This window comes from Pinus tabuliformis, chromosome 5_1, assembly GCF_031772625.1.
Source record: "Pinus tabuliformis cultivar Carrire ecotype Pingquan chromosome 5_1, CPIR1, whole genome shotgun sequence".
In the NCBI taxonomy this organism is placed as follows: Eukaryota; Viridiplantae; Streptophyta; class Pinopsida; order Pinales; family Pinaceae; genus Pinus; species Pinus tabuliformis.
Window position 1 is genome coordinate 927,173,802 of NC_142305.1, and position 22,444 is coordinate 927,196,245.

The 22,444-nt window shown below is 41.1% G+C and overlaps 1 protein-coding gene across 1 annotated transcript in view; it reads left to right on the plus strand.

The window, feature by feature from the left end:
• Nucleotides 1–22,444, plus strand: part of LOC149167821 (acylamino-acid-releasing enzyme 1-like) — a 275,851-nt gene that overhangs the window by 5,628 nt on the left and 247,779 nt on the right. The window contains exons 2-6 of the mRNA XM_089430600.1: nt 2,223–2,389; nt 2,812–3,136; nt 3,361–3,582; nt 3,678–3,893; nt 3,985–4,059. Coding sequence (XP_089286726.1) covers nt 2,223–2,389; nt 2,812–3,136; nt 3,361–3,582; nt 3,678–3,893; nt 3,985–4,059 — 1,005 coding nt within the window. The remainder of the gene's footprint in view (nt 1–2,222; nt 2,390–2,811; nt 3,137–3,360; nt 3,583–3,677; nt 3,894–3,984; nt 4,060–22,444) is intronic.

Sequence of the window (22,444 nt, forward strand, 5' to 3'; positions counted from 1 at the left end):
TTTTCAGTTTCGGTAGACTTGACAATTTTAATAAACTTCTTATCCCCAGGAATATGAATTCCCATGAATTTGAATTCTTCAAATCTTTCCTTGTGCATTTGTTGCTACAATGAGTGACCAAGTGCATCAGCTCTCAAGATATATAAATATGTGAGATTTTGAACGCATGTACTTGGACAAATATACACATGAATGTGAAAGAGTGGATTGATTCATTCATTTAGATGATGCAGTGTCTCATTACATAGTAGGAGAAGATGAAGACATTACATAATTCCCAAATACCTGACTAATAACCACTACATTAATTACTATATTAAATGTCTCATCATTACATCGCTTTATTAATGAGACTTTATTATTATATGTAGTATAAGTTTTAAACTGCATTAGCTCTTCAGACATAAATATGTAATATTTTACACTCATGTACGTGGACAAGAATACACAGGAATGAGAAAGAGTGGATTGGTTAATTCTTTTAGATGATGCAGTGTCTCATTTCATTACATAGTAGGAGAAGAGGAATACATTACATAACTCCCAAATACCCTACTTAATAACCACTACACTAATTACTATATTAAATGTTTCATTATTACATCTATTAATGTGACTTTATTATTACATGTAGTATAAGTTCTAATATGTCTAAGTTTTAAATTTGACCATTAGCTTCAACATCCTCTCATAATGGTCATTTTGCATGCTCGAAAGACAAAGTCTTTGGAGAAGCAAGATGTTTGAAGTCCACAAGATAAGATATTCAAAATAGCAATTGGAAATGATCTATATTCAGCAAGGTTGATGAAGTAGAATCTATTCCCCCCATCTTTCCATCTGATCATTGACTCATCAATTGGATGAGAGGCCACTGTTAGTTGAATAGTTAGCCTTTCCACCATTGACATAGAACTTGCCTTGTTCACTGAATTCACCTTATCCACATCTTGTCGGTCCAATATATCGAGTTTTTGTTTTTGCTTCTTGAGGAAGCACCATCCATGATCCATCATCTTCGCCCTCCTCGAGGTTCTTCTTCTTTGCCACTTCATTTTCTCCCTTCTTGAGGTCTTTTTCTTATGAATTAGAGCAGATAATGCATAATATACCTGTGGTTTTCCTTCTCTTCTTTGACTTGTTTCAGCAGCAACGTCATCTAGGCTTGGTTTCTTGAGCTCTGTCACACCTCTTAGGCATAAGTATTACGGTTGCGTTTTTAGTGAAGTCACAACCATATATATGCTGAACTAGCCCTGCATTCTCAATGTCTAGCAACCGGAATAAATCCTGTTCTCAGTGCCACACCCATATCAACCATCATTTTGCCATTCTTATAAAAAAATAATACCATTGTTGCTGAAATTTATATGTATGTGTGGGCTATGCTTCGTTATACTACTATTATGCTTCATTATACTACTATTTGAAAGTAGATTTTTCTCCAGACAAGGAACATAATAGACATATTTAATCATCACCTTTTTACCTATTAGCTAAATTATGACATTTCCCTTTCATCTAACCTTGTATTCTTCTCTGCCGCTCAACACAACATAATCATTATTAGATTTATCCTGTACAAAATTAGCATAACAATCAATACTGTTAGTAGAATGTCTAGATGCTCTTAGATCAACATACCGATCAAGCTTACCGCTCTTTGAATCCTTATTTCTGGACATAACATATAGAAATATTTCTCCTCTTGTTCAGCCACATTAGCATGTTTTTTCCCAGATTGATCATTGAAAAATGCTCTTGGCTAGCAAACATTGGGAAGAGAATGATGGAGATAACTCTTCCTGCTCAAGTAAAAGTAGAAAAATAATTAAATGCTTTTATTGTGGAAAATAAGCAAATGATCAATCTGGAAGAAACATATTGTGAAAAATGCTCTTATTATATGTTTCTTTCCAGATTGATCATCAGAAAAATGGTCCTAATATGCCTGAATCCTAAATATGACCATTATCTCCAAACAAATAAGGGGTCAAGGGATATCCCCGTCTAACGAGCTATGGAGAGGAATGCAGTCTTAAATCTAAGTTTTCACAAACTACTAATAATAGGCATAGATCCTAGTATTTTGTAGGGAAATAATATTGGTATGTCTTTTTGAAGTGTAGTTTTGTCTTTTCCTTTGTCAATGTTAGGTTATTATTTTTTCGTTTGGATATCTGTTGCAAATTCCAATAACTCGTTTATTTTTTTGTGTTCAGTGGAAAGCCAGCAGTTCCTGTTGATTCATTGATGCAGATGGCTGCTACAGAGAAGGATCAGTCTGGTGGAGTCACTGAGAGGGAGTATGATCGTCAGGCAAAGTTGCTTCAGGAATTTTATGAAATTCCAAGCATTGAGAAAGCATGGGTTTCTCAGTCTGGCTTATGTACGGTTCTCTTACCCATCCCTTTGTGTTTGAACTTTGTCCTTGGTTCTTGTTACCTTTTTATGCCAAAGTTTGAGTCCTCAGTTTTCTTAACATTTTATTGTGTTGTGTTGTTTCATCCTTGCTATTCTTTTATTGAATCTTTATGATTTGCTACTCTTATCATCCCAAATATAACCACACATAACGGTTCCATTGTACTTTTGTACTTAAATTACAAATGCATACACAAGAAAGGTTGGCATCTTCTCAGTCCTACATCCTATAACTTGTATAAACAGGCTTGATGGTTAAGTTTGTGTCAGTCACTATCATACTAGTATGATATCCTTTTTCTATTTTTTAAACTGCACATGGGCATACAAGCTAGTCTGATTTTTCGATTCTTTTTTATTGTTTCTATGGGCTGCATGATTTCACAGGTGATGGCGTGCAAACAATGATATCTATGAGCCAGATGAATATTCCAGCAAATAAAAAGAGAACCTTTTTCCTTTCTGCACACATCCCAGAGGAGGTTGACAACCCTGTTAACTGCCACTGGTCACCTTTTCCTGTTGAACAAACGGGTGCCTCACTGGTTGTTCCTTCACCTTCAGGTTTGAATGTCCTTGTTGTTCGAAATGGGGAATCCAGCTCAAAAGATGCATCTCCTCCAGTACAACTTGAAATTTGGGGTCCTGGTCAGTTGCGAAAAGAGATATTTGTTCCTCCGTCAGTGCATGGTCCTTTGTATACAGATGGATGGTAATTGATTGTTTCAATGATCAATCATTTTCTTGTTTATATTTTTAATGAATCACCAACTGTTATTTCAGGTAGCAAAAACTACAGTCTTTTGCCTGTATCATGGGCATATTCAGCATTAGATAATCAGTTAGATCAAAGATGGAATTATTTTCTGAAATGCAGTTGCATTAAGATTTAATGCCTAAACATTTCCAACTTTCTGCTTCTTTTTGTTAAAATAGGTTTGAAGGTGTTTCATGGAGTTCAGATGAGACTTGTATAGCTTATATTGCAGAGGAACCAGCAACTCCTCAACCTATATTTAGCAGTTCTGGGTGCAAGCCAGTAAGTTCAGGTGAAAAGGAGCCAGGAAGTTGGAAAGGTCAAGGAGATTGGTTGGAGGATTGGGGGGAAACCTACTCAGGAAAAAGGAGACCAGCTCTATTTGTTGTCAACATTAAAAGGTTTTAACTCTGTTATCTTTTGTATGTATTGGGGATGGTGTATTTGTGTATGTTCTTTATCACACGTCTCAAATGATTAACCTTTTCAGTGACAGTGGGACTGTGCAGGTTGTTGAAGGCATCCCGGACAATTTAAGTGTTGGACAAGTGGTGTGGGCACCACATGTTTCCACTAATAATTCTGGGTATCTAGTTTTTGTTGGATGGTCAGTAGATGCTGGTGATTCCCAAAACCCCAGAAAGTTAGGAATGAGATACTGTTACAATAGGCCGTGTGCTCTGTATTCAGTTAAAGCACCATTGCCAAAATTGTAAGTATTGAAATGACAACATTGATGTGTTCCATTGTGTTTCTTTTGACTTCCACTCACATATTCATTAAATTCTGGTCTTTGTTTGCAGAGATTCCTCTAAGGAAATGATAGCAGCACAGAAGCTCACAGAGAAAATTGACAGTGCTTTCTTACCACGGTTCAGGTTTTTGCATGAAACAATGGTCTCATTTTTTTTTCCTTTTTTAACAGAAATACGGTATGAGCTTCTTCTTCTGGATCCATTAATATGATGGATCAGGAAGAAGCTTAAATCATTTCAAATCACAGAAGCCTCAATTCAGAAATAGGGTAATTTATATTATCAAAAATGGCTGTAGTGATGCTAACAGCACTAGTAAAGCATACATAATGTCTTCACAGTTCAAGCTGTTCGCATGAGTCCAATACAACATACAGAGTTTACATATGTCTATTGGCAAAATTTCCCATTTTTTATTGCCACTATATAATCTATAAAGGATACCCAATACACTGATAAAATTGAAAAACATAAACTAGTGGAAGGTGTGATGACTTGTGGCCTCTTTCAGGCTAATGGCAGTGTGCACTGAATCCTGCTCCCCTATTTGCATATTTTCAATAAGCTGGATCACTGTGTCCTCATTTATGTTCCCCTTGGTCAGGCATCCACTGGTTGGAAGCCACAAACTGTGCATCTTTGTTCCAAATTCTCCACCAGATTCTTGATAAAGTTGCACATGGGGGATGTGTGGAAGCACCCTGAAATTTTTGGGAAACTCGGGGGCCGTCCCGAGTCCCTATCATAGTGGTCCCCATCTCTAAAAATATAAAAATAATAATACTAATGATAAAATCCCAACAATAGCAATTCATCCCATGCAAATTCATCATTCTGCAATGCAAACACTAAATAGTAAACAGTAAAATAGTACTAAATTCAAATTTGTAAATGATATAAACATGATTCAGATTTAAATTCAATGATGAAATACATTGATTCAAAAAGCATAATTGAAGCAGAAACAATAAAATACTGATACATAGATTTAAATTCATCATTCTAAAATCTAACTAGTACTAAGAAAAATAGTAGATACCAAAGTCTGAAATAGTAAATTGAAGTTACTGAATCTCAAAAATAGTTAGAGTGACAAGTTAAAGACTCGATCTGAGGTCATCCACATCTAGAGTCAAGACTGAAAAGTTAAAACTGAAAATTAACAATGGACAATGAACATTGAAAATAAAATGAGCATCAATAAGTGAAAGTGCATAAAAGGTAAATAAAAGTGAAAGTGAGGTTTTTTTTTGGTTTAAATATCTTGTTTTATAATTTTATTATATATATTTTGCCCAATATTTTCCCCCATTCCCGCTTTTATTTTTTTGTTTTTTAAGCTTTTATAGGAAAAAGTTTTGGTTGGTTGGTGTGGGGGGCAGGGGGGGTGTGCCTAGATGTCCCCTTTTTGTCAGGGGACACCTAGAAGCACCTCTTATGGAGAAACACATCCTCCACATTGGTAAAACATATCTCCATGTTTCTTGAGGCGCCCTCCCATCGTGTGAGTGTGGGAAATATGGGGAGTGCGACCCCCCACATTGGGGGATGGGTCCCTGTGGAACACTGCTATAGACCCACAAACATGAACTTGACACTGTGCTCAAGAAAATCTTTAATATTCATGCAAACGAGAGTCAAAATTTAGACATCTGCTACTAGAGAGCAAAATATGGTGCTTTGGACACTCACCAATTGTTTACCCAAAACACCCTTCTAGATATTCAAGATCAGTTCTGTTACCCACCATTTTGTGGGTGATATCCCTAGGAGAATTTTTTTCTCCAAGATGGTCCTCAGTCGGCAACCAACAGCCCCTTCTAGCGACCAACTAGCTCATTATGCCACTTCTCCGCCACCTGAGCCAACCATGTGGTCCCTCACCCATCTCCCGTGATCGTATTTTTGAAGGTGGGCCTCCCGAACCTAAAGGTATGCCTTGTCATTTGGTGATTGAGTATTGTAGTGTGCTTATCATGAACACGTCTGGGCATGGATTAATGGGGCGGAAAGAATGGGCTATGTTTGTGCTCTTGTCCCCTAGACCCCTTTTGGATGTTAACCTTGGATTATAGTTCCGTGGGATCTCTTTTACTGACCATTTGGCTTTAGGGATGGTATTTCATGGGAAACCCTGATTTTGGTTGCGTGGTCCCGCTCCCTCATTCATATATTGTGCCCCGTTTCCACTCATTATAACCTAAGTCACCAGGTTCGAGTTCGAGGACCTTGAAATTCGAATAAAGTTCGGCAACTCAAATTTTGTCGATAAAATTCGACATAAAATTCGACATATAGAAATTGTATGCCTCTTACTTCAATATTAAATGTTTTTATATTCCAAATTAAAAATTGTATATATGAATGTCAAATTTACAATTAGTTTACATCTTATACTAATCTTTTACAATACTTTGTATTCAAAATTACTACTTGTACTTAGAATTCACTACTCCTCAATATATAATAGATTGAGCATTAAAATACATTTAGATTCATACATGTTTAAAATGAATAATAATAATTTTGAATTAAATGATATATAATTCAAATATATATTTTGGAAATTCATTATGTTATCTTAAATGTTATAAGAAAAATTGTTAAAAGAATATTAAATCATAAATGGAGAGAAAAAATCATTCAAATCGTGGTTTCAGGTAAAATGCATTTCATAGTCATATACTTATTATAATGATAAAACCATTAAAATATACATAATGTATTTAGTAAAATTAAATATATAATTTTAAAAAATAATAACTTGATGAATATAATTGTTTAATTGTATAATCATCATTATATATTATTGAGAATATGAGGAAAACGAAAGTGGGTTATATTAAAAAATATATTATATGTTTTTGTTAAGCCTTCAAGGTGTAGAGTCTATGGCGTCTGCGGCGGCAATGAAAACGTAAACAACCGTCAACGAAACCCGAGCCCGTCGTAGTCTCTGTCTCAGTGTCTTGTAGACTGTAGTCTCTGTCGTGCGTCTGCGGCGGCAATGAAAACAACAACGAAACCAATGAAACGGAAACCTAAGCTAAAACAGCAACACCCATACCCGCGGCGCGAAAAAAACGAATTTTAACGCATCTAAACGAATTTCAACGATTTTAATGGCGAATTTAATCGACAGAAATTCGAATACGCCATGAAATTCGAATACGGCATGAAATACGGCGAACTGGAACGAACAAATTCGAATGAGCTTGAAATACGGCGAACTTCGAATTTTATGGATTAAATACGCCGTATCCGGTGACTAAGATTATAACCCCATCCATCATTTCTCCCATCTGGGTCCATATTCCTCCATTGGGTCCACATGGGGTTAGCCTTCCCTCTCCCCTTGCCCACATCTTGGGTTAGGCCTGGAATGGTGCCCCGGAGGTTGATGCAACTGAAAAGAAAAGTAAAAGCATAATTGGCCACATTCAACAGGAAGACGTACCACAAAATGCAAAATATGACCGGGGCAAACACATTTAGCACGTGGGAAAAAGCCAATACATGAGCTCTACCCCATCATCATGGCCATCACCCTGGTTCCTATGGGCCCTGGATGAACCTCCTTTATCATTCAGGAACCCATCATTGTCCCAACCACTGGTGGGCATTTGAACCACCCTACCTTAAAAGGGGTATCCATTGCTATATCCTACACATCATGCTCTTATCCCTTGAGCACTGAGCAGTTAATTAAAGAAAATTCATAAAAGGAAAAAGGCATATAAAAAAAGGTGGAAAAATCAAAGCCAGGGCACTTCACACACCACGATTGCTCCCTCTTATACATTATATACCCAAGTGTGGGCTTCCCTTTTATTAGCTACCTTTGTATCCCAACATGTGGCCCAGGGCTGCCCTTTTCATTCCCTACTCCATTCATCTCTTTATCATATGCCACCACCCTTTAAAGGATGTACCTTGGACATACTATCCCCTTAAAAGTAGAAACCACCTAATAGGATACTTGGTTAACCCCATTTGGAGCTTAGTGACATTAGCACATGCCAAAGCCCACTATGGAAGGGCATGCCATTATGAAGTGCCCACTTGATGTCCATGGTTTGTAAGCCATTTTACTTTATTTACTTTGATGACTTGTTGTACTGGAAGGCTAGGGGACGCATTGGATCTTATGCAGGATTGCAGATGGTCTCCATTTTGGGTTTGGTCTCCCTATACGGGGTCCTAACCCTTCAGAGGGCTACATTGGCACATGTAGGGTGTGTGTTGAGAGCCATGGGCCTCCATAGTAGTAGACAACACTCCATGGATCCTCAGAGATGTTCAGAGATTGCTCGAGATTCACCTATTGGACGAGGAAGATGCACCTGGTTCACCTTTGCCCAACCAACCCCATAGTTGTACCATGCACTTGGCAGATGACCTAGGACTTGTATGTTGATGTGGCATCACTTACACCATCATCTGAGCCCTTACAAATGGTCTACATGCATCTTTGACTTACTTGGAGACCCATGAGGTCACTTGTGTGCCCTCACAGCCATTGGGAGCACCATAGGTTTATTATGTGGAGAACAAGGGGCCAACCCCTTGTCCATTACTTTTGGAAGTCCAATTCATCATTTTGACACTTACAGACTTCATCAGGCCTCTTAGAGAGCCCAACACCATGCATTATTGATTATTCGACCTCTAGAGAGGCTTATTATTTTATTTATGAGCTAGTTTGGTGGGCTTGTCACCAAAGGATAGTTATTTGCACATTTTTTTTAGTTGATGGGTTAGTGTAGGCTCAAATTAGGTAATTCAAATTCCTAATGAGTGTATAAATAGGAGAGACATGAATTCATTTTGTATTGTCACTTGGATTGGATCTTTCTCTTTCTTGAGAATTTTGCATTTCTTTCTTGGAGGATGAATGAATTTTGATGTTTGGATTGGACTTTCTTATCTTGGAGCTTCTTTATTGGCAAATGTGTTGATGGTTGGATATGTTATCTTACATGTAAGTGCACACATTTAATGCTATTCTTGTTTTACTTTTTCATATGCATTGGAATGGTATTTTCGCTATACTGGGGCTAATTGCTGCATTGCATAGTTGCGCAATTGTGGAATTATTGTTTCTATATAGCATCTCTCAATGTATGGGCCATGTATGTTGAATGAAATCTCCTAGAGATAATTCAACCATTGAATTTATCTTGATATGCCATCTCTTTTTGCAAAGCGAAGTATAAAGCTTTAAGGTCACTTCCTCTTGCCCTAGAAGCCAAGCGAAGTAGTCCTTGAGGCCTCCTTGACCAAGAAACGAATTCCTTTCTCATCATTCTCCTAGATTCCATTTTCCCCAAGGGATTAGGCACTGGTGTACCAATAGGTGGTCACTCAAAGAACCATTTTTCTTCACCTTTCCCTCTTCATTCTAGGTCTAGCCACGCTGGGCCACCTAGGGCATCATTTTCTCGACAAAGTAGCCATAGAAAAATTTCGATCCCCTATCCTCTACTGCGTTGGTGTGTCCTCAAGGTCTCCTCCAAATTTGAAGAAATTTTGACAATGGGATTATGAGATATCCCAAGCCCTAGCTCTGAGATCAAATTTTGCCCTGGTGTTATCTAGGCTAGTACCTCGTAGGATCAATTTGACACCTCTATCCTTTCCCATTCCTTGTATGGGTTAAGATCATCATTGGTTTCTAAATTCCCTCCCCTTAACCTAGCCTAGGTCCACTTGGTCCTGTGTGGTCCCATACCTTTGAAAAGCTAATTCTTCAAGAACCACTTGGGAAATCAAGTTCAATAAGGATTTTAGGGTTTGGGAAACTCCTTTACAAGACACATTCCTTAAACCTGGCCCTTAATCCCCACCTCCTTCTCCTGGAAAGATTTGTACCTTGCTTGAAGAGCAAGCAAGCTCCATTCTTAACCTCCTTTTAGGAAAAGGACCATTAAGGTCACTTCACACCTATTGGTTGATTCATCCTCCACATGTGACTTTCCATATACCAGGCCTCCTCCCATCGGTGAAAATCCATAAAGAGTAGGGAGTCTTAGCTGAGGTGATAGTGGGCTAAGTCTCCATTGTTGCCCTTGATCTAGTAGTTGTCCTTTTAGGAGTCCCTTTTAGCCCCCTTGCTAGTTTGAGCGGTAACAAGTTCTACATTGACAGAGGTAAGGAATGATCAGTGTGCTAATAAGCAACCCCTGAAGAGTGAAAACAAATCAAACCTAGCATATAAAGAACAAATAAAGTGATATTAGAGCTGACCTTTGATTTGAGAATCGAGGATAATTATGACCAAAGGCGATTTGAACAAAACTATTCACATTCTTCCCACAACGTAGAGGTTAGATGCTCCATTATACCACCTTGCATGGGCTGTATTAATCCTTAGCCTTCCCATACTAGCATTCCTACAAGCTCAAACATGAGTGAGGGGGCCTTGACTCGCGTCATGTTTATTGCACTGCCTTAAGGGAAGAATTGGCGTGTGAAAGACATGTGGCAACATATATTTGTTGTACTTGTCATTAATTTCAAAGGTGTGATTAAGGAATGCCTTGGCTGGTTAATTGACCATGTTACCTTGCATGTCAGTAGGGGTACATACAAAAACTTTTGCAGCATTTATCACTACCATTGTAAGGTTAAGGTCACAAGTCAAAACATTGTGACAAGTGTGTGAGGTTTCGTATTAGGTATTTGTTATGAACCTTGTACATTAGAAATGATGAGAAACCAATAATTATAGTCCTCTTTGAGGGGTAAACCTCCTTTTACAATGAATACGATGTAATATTTGATGATCCTAAGATTAGGTCTCCTTAGTATATAATAAAGGAGGTTTACCCCTTAAGTTGCACGATACGGGGAAACGGGTACAGGTACTAGTGTTATTAGAACCGGAGCAAACCGGTTTGGATTGGCCGGTCCGACCATTTCAGCCCTAAACTAGTTTAGGCCGGTGCAACGGACCGAAAATGGTCTGTTCGGGTATGAATTTCCGAAACGGGTATGGGTACCAGTGTTATCAAGACCGAAGCGAACCGGTTTGGAATGGCTGGTCTGACTATTTTCAACCCTAAACTAGTTTAGACTAGTGCAACGGACCAAAAATGGCCGGTTCAGTATCGAACCGACCATTTTTGCTAAACCACTACCAAATCGGCCGATTCGATGCAACGACCTAACAACTCGTGTGGGGCCCATTCAAGTGATTTTATTATTATTTTTTGATTTTTTTAATATTTTTCTTAGTTGGGGCTTCAGTGTGTGAACGAAATTGGAGTGTTTTTGAGCGAATACACACCAAGAAGAGGAACCGTTTGGAGCAAAAACGATTGAATGACATGGCTTATGTTTAGTACAACCTTAGGTTGAGGCGAAACTAGTTGTTGAACAAGACACCTGAATCAAGCAACATAACTTTGGATGACTTTGATCCATCATCAAAGTGGGTTGTGGAGACCCAGGAACCAACATTTGACAATGAAGATCTTTCTTGGATGGACTTGGACCCACTTCCAACTCCACCTTCAGGGCCAGGGGAATCAAGTCAAAATCCCACTATAGATCCTTAGTCTGCTACTGCTAATTTTGAGGATGAAGATGAGGGGGAGGTTGAGGATGTTGATTCTGATTAGTAATTTAGTACTAATAATATTGTAGTTTGATGTATCAAAGGCCATTTAGAGTCTGTATCTTGATGTATTTTATTTCAGACATACATTGCACCGTGTTATTTTTGGTATTATCATTTTATGCACTCTTGCTATATAAATGAGATTTTTTTTCATATTTGTGTATAAATAGTTTGAATTTATATGGATGCACATGAATACATATGTTTTTCTTTAAAATTTGAATCTTTCATGTATTTTTGCTCAATCGTTTTTTTTGGTCCGGTTTTTTTATCAGTTTCTGTCTGGTTCTGATCGGTTCATGGTCTGAATGGTCTACCAGTTCGACGACTGGTCCGATTCTAATAACTATGACGGGTACAAAACACGACCCCCCCAAATTTTGGAAACAGGGACCAGGAGCCTAGAAGTAGAATTGGCCAATCACCTTCTTCAGCTCCACCATCCACTGTTGAGCATGCTTTTGCTTCTATTTTTGATGAGGATTAGTCTTTAGTCTTTATAGTACTTGCAATGTCATAGTCTTTATTGTACTTGCAACTTCATATATATAATAAAGGTTGATTTTGAAATTTGGATATATAATAAAGCCTGATTTTGGATTTTCCGATATTGCTATTTTCATTGTATGATCATTCATGAGTAAATGTGATGTAAATTTAGAGACTTATAGTTTATGCATTGACATTGGACAATTTAATCATAATGTAATAAATTATAATGTATCATGTATGCTTTATGATTGCACATAAAGGATAAGGCTCACAGGGATTTGAGAAGAAAAAGAAGGATCTGTCAAAGATCAAATGCTTCAAGTGTGGTGAGTTTGGTCAATACAGTACCCAATGTCCTCAGAGGAAGAAGGAAAAGAAGGAGACGCAAGAGCAGGCAACAACTTTGGGAGAGATAGATCAATTGTCCTCTAGGCTAGAGGAAGATTTTGCTTTGTATGCAACTATACTCCCAGGAGAGAGGTGGGGAGATATTGAGTTATAGACTCCAAAGTCGCACAGAATTGGGCAGGGTCCATAGGAGAGTAACAACAACTGCAGTATCCTCATGGATCATTACCCTTTCTACAGGGGCCCACAGTACTCAGTAGCAGACAAATCAATGTTAGCTTGATGCAGTGAGTTCTTGAGGGACAATTGCAGTACTAGTTGCAGTCAGATGTTGAGGAGCACAGTGCAATTATAGTGCAAACAGACTCAGTGGACAGTTCAAAGACTAGTAGCAGTCAGAGACTCAGGAGATAGTTGCAGCATATGGACAGTGGTTTCAATATTCAAGTTTTTGGATCTCAGTTACAGCAACAACAACTTGAGAGGGAGTGTTAGTTGCTTGTAGTGTCGTGGCAGAGTTGGCAGTAGTACAATTATGCAGTGCAGTGTTAGCAACATCACATATGCAACATTTTCAAAGTCGTGCAGTAGTTGGTGGGCAGGTACATGTTGGCATAGTTATCAGACATCAACAACATGTATGGAGGATGTTATGGAGACAATTGAAGAACACATTCTTCGCTAAGAGGGAGTGTTAGTTTTTGTAGCATTAATGGCGTTCTAGTCTCGACTTTTGTCAGAGAGGCTAAGAAACACTAGAACTCCAGAACCCAGAAAAAGTTTCAGGAAAATCCACCTAGAAATGCATTAATCAAGTTAATTAATCAATAATTAATTTTTTCCTAAGTCTAACTTAGGGAAAACGATTAATTAACAACAATTAATTGAAGAATGTAATATCCCCAATTTTGATTTTCTGTATTTGTGACGATTTTTGGAAGAGGAGTCAATTCTGGCATTGGGACTTAGGAGAAAAAGGGAAAATCATAGCTCTAGTGGAATGTGGGGGCCACAAGAAAAAGAAATTCGACCCAAGGAGGGAACTTACACTCTTGGAGTAGAGAGAAAAGAGAAGGAAGTGTGAGTTAGGAGAGAGAGAGATGTTACCCACGACTTTGTGGGTGATATCCCTAGGAGAAAATTTTTCTCCATCATGGTCCTCAGTCGACAACCAACAACCCCTTGCAGCCACCAACTAGCTCGTTTTGCCATTTCTTTGCCACCTGAGCCAGCCATGTGGTCCCCAACCATCTGTCATGATCGTATGTTTGAAGGTGGGCCTCCCAAGCCCAAAGGTATGTCTTGTCATTTCGTAATTGAGTATTTTAGTTTACTTATCATTGAAACTCTAGGGCATGGATTAATGGGGGGATTCAGTGGAAAGAGTGGTCTAGGTATGTGCTCTTGTCCCCTAGGTCTCTTTTGGTTGTTAACCTTGGAACTTACCCCCGTGGGATCTCTTTTACTGACCTTTGGGCTTCTGGGATGGATATTACATGGGAAACCTCGATTTTGGATGCGTGGTCCCACTCCCTGACTCACATATATCACTCCCCTTCCGCTCATTATAACCCCTCTCATCACTTCTCCCACCTGGGTCTACATAGGGTCAACCACCCCCTTTCCCTTTCCCACATCTTGGGTTGAGCATGGAATGATGCCCCAAAGGTTGATGCAGCTAAAAAGAAAGGGAAAAGAAAAATTGGCCACTTACAACAGGAAATTGTACAACAAAATGCAAAAGATGGCCAAGACAAACAAATTTAGCACGTGGGCAAAAGCCATACATGAGCTCTACCCCCTTCTATGGCCATCACCTTGGTTCCTATAGGCCCTAGATGAGCCTCCTCTATCATTTAGGAACCCATGATTGTCCCAACCCTTGGTGGGCAATGAACTGCCCCACCTCAAAGGGGGATATCTATTGCTATATCTTACACACCATGTCCTAATTCCGTTGAGCCCCGAGCAACTAACTTAAGAAAAATCATAAAAGGCAAAAGGCATATGAAGAAGGGAGGAAAAATCAAGGTCGGGCAACTCATGTACCACGATTGCTCCCTCCTACACATCGTATACCCAAGTGTGGGCTTCCCTTTATTTAGCTACCCATGTACCTTGGCATGTGGCCCAAGGTTACCCCTTCATACCCCACTTCGCTTCATCACTTTATCACATGCCACCACCTTATGAAGGATGTACCATGGACCTATCACCCCCTTTAGAAGCTGAAACCACCTAATAAGATGCTTGGTTAACCCTCTTTCGAGCATTAGAGACACTTGCACTTGCACATGCCTAAGCCCGCTATGGAAGGGCATGCCATTATGAAGTGCCCACCCGTTTTCCATGATTTGTAAACTCTTTTACTTGATTTCTTTAATGACTTATTGTATTGGAAGGCAAGGGCACACATTGGATCTTATGCAAGGTTGCAGATGGTCTCCATTTTGAGGTTTGGTCTCCTTATACGGGGTCCTAACCCTCCAGAGGGCTACATTGGCGCATGTAGGGTGTGTGTAGAGAGCCATGGGTATCCATCATAGCAGGCAACATTACATGGATCCCCAGAACCATTCAGAGATTGCACGCGTTTCACTTATTAGACGAGGATGATGCACTTGGTTCACTTATTAGATGAGGATGACGCACCTGGTTCACCATACCCAACCGACTCCACAATTGTAGCAAACACTTGGCAGATGATCCAGGACTTCCATATTGATGGGGCACCATATATACCACCATCCCAGCCCTTGGATATGGTCTACAAGCATCTTCGATTGATTTGGAGACCCATGAGGACATCTGTGTGCCCCTACATCCATTTGGGAGCACCACAGGTTCATTGCTTGAAGAACAGGGGGCCAACCCCTTGTCCACTATGTTTGGGAGTCCTATTTTACATTATGGCACTCATGGACTTCATTAGGCCCCCTCTAGGCCCAACGACATGTATTATTGATCATTCGACCTTTTGAGGCTTACTCTTTTGATTTTGAGCTAGTTTGGTGGGCTTGTCACCAAAATATTGTTATTTTGTACATTATTTTATTTTAGGGGTTCAATTAGGCCTCATTAGGCAAATCAAATTCACTTGGACATGTATAAATACAAGTGAGGTGATTTCATTTCATCATCATCACTTGGATTGATCATTAGCTCTTGTGAGAGTTTCGCATTTTTTGGAGGAGGAGATTTTTGGATGAATGGATGAATTTTGATGTTTGGTTATCTTCTTTGTCTTGGAGCTTCTCTTGTTGACAAATTTGATGATTGGATATATTCTTCTTGCGTGTAAGTACCTTTCAAATGCTATTTTTGTTATGTAATTTTGCCTTGGAGCTTCTCTTGTTGAAAAATTTGATGATTGGATATATTCTTCTTGCATGTAAGTACCTTTTAAATGCTATTTTTGTTATGTAATTTTGCTGCTTCATGATGTTGGGAATTTGGCTATTCTAGGGCTTATTTATTGCATCAATTTATGCGAAGTTGTGGAAATTAAGTTTCTAAATGGTGTTGTATCATGATTGGGCCATGCAATGAATGAATGAATGTTCCAGGGATAATTGTTCTTAAATTTCTCTTGATAAGTCATCGAATTATGCTAAACGAAGTATAAAGACCTTGAAGCTACTTCAAACTAGCCCTAAGCATAGTGAAGTTGTCTTCTAGGCCTCCTTGATAAGTTGAAATCAAGGAAAACCCTAATTTATCTATGACTCCATCTCTCCCAAAGGGTAAGGCATTGGTCTTCCATTGGTGATCACTTTAAAGAATATTTTTCTTCACCTTCTTTCTTTCTTTCTAGGCCTAACCTACATAGGTCACCTAGGGCATCACTTATCTCACAATCTAGCTATCCAAATACTTCGATTTTTGGTCCACAATTGTGCCGGATTTTTCTCTAGAGGCCCTCCAAATTTGAAGCAAATCCAACGGTGGGATCTCAAGATATTGCAAGCGCTAGCTCAAGGATCGTTTCTTGCCCTAGGTTTCCTTTGGCTAGTAACCTCATTGGGGTTAGTGCATCAAATTCAAAGAAACTTTCTCCTTTAATCCCTTTCTCCCTTTCAATTAGGTCAAGCACACCCTTGGTTGATCAATTCTATTCCCCTCGACCTAATTTTGGGTCCACTTGGTCCCGTGTGGTCCCACAACAGTTTGAAGATAATTCCACAAAGATCACTTGGAATCCATGTTTCCACAAGGATTCTAGGGACTAGGAATCTCCTTGACAAGTCATATACTCAAACCCTAGCCCTTGAAATTAAGCCCTTCCCAAAGAGCCTTTCATCTTGCTTTTCGAGCAAGCAAGCCACATATTTGAGGCTCTCTTGTGAATAGGCTTCTAGGATCACCTTTCATCCTATTATTGATGCATTCATCTCCGTGATCCTTATTATACCGGGTCTCCTCCCATCGGTGAAAGTTCGTAAAGAGCAGGGAGACTTAACTGAGGTGACAGTGGTCTATTGCTCCATTGTTGCCCTTGACCTAGTAGTTGCCTTATATGATCCCCTCCTAGGACCCCTGCTAGTTTGAGCGGTAATGAGAGAGGCGGGCACAAGGGTAGAGGAGGCCAACAAATTATAAATAGAGCTCGAGGGCCTCACTTTGGCATCTTTTGGTCATTTCACAATTCAAACCTTAGTTTTCTTGAGCTGTTTAGCTAAGACAACCATGCTATTTAGCACAAGGAATTTCCAAGCTTCCAAGCGGAAATTCCAACTCTTACTTCGGTGAACTTCGAGCATCACCCTAGGGGAATAGAGAGAAGTCTATCTTAGGACTTCTAAAGGAGCTACATTGTAGAGCATTTCTAGTTGGTACGTATTTTCCTTGGGCGCAAAAGAATTTCATGGGGGCTGAGAGAAACTAGCAACCAATGGAGTATTGGCTGGAAAATTTGCAGGAATTTATCCATAGGTTGAACGAGTTTCCCTTGGTGATTTGCAGGGGTGAGAATGCTGCATTTTAGAGGGTCGATTTTGTTTATTCTAGGGCCTGCAGAGGGGTTTACTGGCAGCTTCGGTGCACTTGCAGAGACTCAGAGTTTGGGGAGCATTCGAGCTGGGATCTACTTGGTGATTGAGGGGAGTAATTCTAAGGAGTTAAGGAGGATTTCTTGGAGGGAGATTTGGGCCTAATTCAACAATATATGAATTGTGGGGCATTTTTTGGCCCAATTGAGCAACTCACACTTGTTGGGGGGGGTCGATGGATTAAGCCCAAACCCTTCTGGGTTTTTGTGGGTTTGGTGAGAGGAGGATAGGATTAATTTTGCAGAATTTTCTGAGCACTTCTAAGGGAAGAATTCCTAGTTCCATTCGGTAGCGAGCAACAAAAATTGTTGGAGGAGGATGCAGTTTATTCAGGGACCATTTCCACCACTTGGGTTCGTGAGACATTTTTGGGTTTTGTTGAGCTGGTGGAGTAGTGCCCGTGGCTAATTTCTCAGAATTTTTGGAGTGGTTTGGAGGGCTACATTAACAGTCCCTTTCCAGCGCTTGGGTGCCATCATATTCACCTGGGATCTTGCCTTGCTTGTAGTAGTAGGCCCAGGTTCTTGTTATCTCATTTATTGTACTCATATTTATCCAAATTAATACGACTCAGAGTTTTTGCTCATATTTCCATGTTCAAATGTGTATGGTTATGCATGTCTAAATTTTATAGTTGTACCTAGTTCATTGCTTCTGTTATCTACGATATTTTTCCATTTGAAATATTATAGTGATATCAGAGCATGATTTTGGCCAGCTGTGGGGCTAGCTAGCAAGATCATGGAAGAATTGGACATATATGCATAGTGATGGGTGAAACCATAGACAAACACATGGCTCAAGGAAGATTTAGTATGTAGGGATTCTGGGGTGGAATCCGTTGGAACAATCAGAAGTTGGGCTAGTTGAGGAAGGTGATAGACCAAATCCATCCTCATCCTTACAACTGAGACACTAGAGGTACACAGGTTGTGGGTGCGCATCCATTTACACCTTGTGGGGAGAGTCGACAGAATTAGGGCACCAGATCTCCTCAAAAGGAGCAGACAGGACAAGGATCGTTAGTGGGTGAGACTAGGGGGCGCTATTGTTGGTGAAGACTTGGATTTAGATATCAGGAGCCTGAGGAGGAGGTTGAGCATGAGGCTGAGGGCACACAGGATTGTGGGGAGCACGTAGATACACCTAGTGTGACGCAGGAGTTACCCTTGTTGGAGACTCCCTTGACCACTCCGATTGACATCTTAGAGGAGAGAGTAGAGCATACACCCATAGGACCATCCATTGACGAGGTGCCCGGAGACACAAAGGTGTCCATCGTTGAGGAGTTGCCATTTGTTGTTGAGGTATCCATTGGTGAGGTGTCTAGGGTCGTGTTCGAGTTTTCAGGTGATAGTAGCACACAATAGATTGGTGGGGTACTGGGAGACATATCCACCATTGATGAGGTGCTAGGGATACAATGGTATTAGATGATGGCTGCCCACAATAGTTTCATCAATTCTAGGCCGACCTTCTAGCATTGAAGAAGAAGGCCATGACAGTACGAGAGGCCATTCTACAGTAGAACGAGGGATTGGAGGGCATGAGAGCGGTTTTTGCTGAGTTTGCGGCTAAACTGACTCGTGTTGGGGAATGGGTGGATTCCCTAATGGTACAGCTAGAGTGCACATTGGAGCATCAAAGCAACCCTCTGCAGACATACATAGATGGGGCCTGTGGCATTAGTAGGTTGCCTTTGCACGTTGATGAGAGAGAGGCCACGCCACCTAGTCAGGTTATAGGTGTTGACCAGACCAGTGAGATGAGGCGACATGAGATGCACAAGGTGCAACATTCGCTAGATGGAGGGTTTGTTCCATGCACGGTTGTACATGCAGTTGATCCCTCTCTTGGGGCTAGATGGCGAGAGATATTGAGTTGGCATTTGGTGGAGCCGGCTAGGTGCCTGGATATATTCATGGCCAAGAGCATAGTCTAGCAGGGGCTGTGGGTTACTAGAGGAGTATGAAGGCCAGATTGTTGTTGGGATCTAGATGGGATTCCCCATATCAATATGGGGTTGGTTAGTGATGGTATTAACAGTGCGATGGATCTGATGACCGAGCACCCACACACTTTCAGCTCTCCATCAGCACTAGTGTCATGTTGGATTAACAACGGGGCAGGCAGACTTCACAGGTTATCTGAGGATGTTGGGCGTACATGGGGCTGTAGGATGATCAACATACTCTGGCAAGGGTTGGTCGGAGGAGGTGGCATCAACAGGCCATTAGAAAGGGCATTGTATGGATATAATGCTCTCTTATTGGCATATTGGACATAGGAGCTACTGAGGCTAGGCACAGTAGTATCATTCCTGTTAGCAAGTGAGGAGCTAGGCCGCTTAGGCCTACTGGGCAGATGAGGAGGTGTAGCTCACATCATAGTGGATTCACTAGTAGAGTAGTGGATGCATTGACGCATGTGGGATGTCCGAGGATGCAGAGTGGTGCGATAATTGGCGTAGGTGTTCAGTGGTGCACAAAGTCGTGCCATAGAGTTCAGTGTTTTGCAAAGAAGCACAAAGGTGCATGGAAGAGTGCCGTGTTGTGCGGGCTTGCACTGTGGACTCTGGAGTAGGACGAGCAATTCACACCACCTCAAGGTTTCGCATGGAGTGATAGCTACTTCATCTTAGGAGGGATACCGGATGATTCAGGATGATATGGCAGCTGGTAGTTGTGTCCAGTAGTGCATAGTGGTGTGCAATTGGGTGCAGTCGTGTACCAAGGGGCAGAAGATACATGTTCTTATGCAGGGGAGTGCACGAATGCTTGGCTGCATGTAGTGATGTGTGATGCTTCCCATTGGTTTTTTGGAGCGTTACCACCAGGGAGATTGCCTGATAGAGAAGACATGCATTGATCCGGATTTAAACAGGAACGCAACAAATTACAGAGATAACCATATACACAAAGATGTAGCGGAAATAATACTTCATTTCATTAATGGAAAATACTGAAATATGCTTACAACCAGAAATGGAAATAAACCAGCTAGGGCGATGGTAGCTTATCTCTGAGAAGAGATGTGGTGGCTACATGCCTCTGAACTGTGTTACAATGAGGCTCGAAGGCCTATTTATTGTTGAGAAACAATGGAAAACCCTTAACACTCCAAAACCTAACCCTAGGAGATGAAACGCCAAACTGTGGGCCCCGTTTGGGGGTAAATTGGTACATCAACTTCCCGGGGTCGTAACTTTGGCATATGATCTCCGTTTGACGCGTACAATAGCTCGTTAGAAAGATCTATCCGAGTACTACCACTTTGGGAGGAAACATGTGTTGCCCCAGATTCCCAAAAAAACGTTGTTTAGGGCCTCAAAACGGCTCCGGAAGTTCAGGACCCGAAAAACTGCTAAAAATAGTAAACTGTGCTACAATTAAGGAAACTGAAAATGCTGAGAAAGACAATGGTGGGGGTCCAGGTGGACTTGGCAGGTGGCCACCAATATCCACCTGGATCATTCCTCCCCCCTTAGGAAGCAATGGTCCCCATTGCGTTGAGCTCCTCCATGAGATGAGGAAACTTCTGTTGAACTTGTTCCCTGGTGAGCCACTTGCCCTGCTGAAGGAGTTGGCCTGCTTTGACAACTCGATACAGTTGGATATTCTGTTGGCGAGTGTTCTTGATCTGTGTGTCCATGATCCGATCAGTTGCAGCTTGTTCCATGCAATCTGGATTTAACTCTGTGGGTTTGAGCTGTTCTGCAATGTCGGATGTGTCTAGCAATGGTGGAAAGTATGGCCGAAGGCGGTCCACATTGAACACTGGGTGCAGGCCAAGGAATGGGGGAATGCTGAGCTCAAATGCATTGTCTCCCATCGCCTTAGTAATGGTGTAAGGACCATATCGGAGTGGTCTCAATTTCCGATAGGCTCCAGTAAGGCGTTCCTTTTGCAAATGCAACCAGACTTTGTCGCCCACCTGAAACTTGTGTGGCACCCGGTGTTGATCATGTCGCTGCTTGTACTTGGCATTTGATTTCTCAAGAATGTCATGGACCTGTTGGCGAATATGTTGGATGCGCTCAATGAAGCTGGTGGCCTTATCTGTTTCGGACTGGACATGAGCTGAATTCATGTGAGTAGCTGCAAGGGGCATGGCCACATCAATGGGGCATAGTGGCTGGAATCCCAAACCCACCTGAAAAGGGCTATGGCCAGTGGAGCTGTGAAGAGCTCGGTTGTAGCTGTGCTGAACATAGGGGAGGCTCTCGTCCCATGTGCGTGGATGCTTTGAGTTATACATGCGCAGAATGTGCACAATCATCCTGTTGACAACCTCTGTCTGGCCATTAGTTTGAGGATGGAAGGCTGTGGACTTCGTGAGTTTGGTGTCCAGCATTGACCAGAGACTGGACCAAAATGTGCTGAGAAACCGACTGTCCCGATCTGAGATGATAGACTGTGGGATCCCAAAGTGCACCCACACTCGCTCAAAGAAGAGTTTAGCAGTGGCTTCTGCTGTGATATTCTTCTTGCAGGCCATCATAATGGCCATCTTCGAGAACCTGTCGACGACCACAAAAACACAGTCATTTCCATGCTTAGTGGACGGAAGGCCTGACATGTAATCCATGGAGATGGATTCCCAAGGTCGACTAGGGGTAGGCAACGGGGTATAGAGGCCGTGCTTCTTAATGGTCGGTTTGGCAATGGCACAGGCAGTACATGATCGGATGTACTTCCCAACATCCTGTCGAAGATTTGGCCAATAGAAATAATTTTGCAGTACTGCCACTGTTTTCTCGACCCCGAAATGCCCAGCAGCCCGACTGTAGTGTGCTTCCCAAATCATCTTGGCACGCTCGCTTGAAGGAACACAAAGGTGACCGAGGTGGCATAATAGGGCGTCCTGGAGGTGAAAATCTGCAACATGCCGACCTTCCAAGAGTGTCTGGTATGTGTGGCCGAATTCTGGGTCGCTTTTGTAGAGAAGTGGCCAATCAGAAGTCTTGTGCCCACAAGAGTTGAGCACGGTGGTCAGCGCC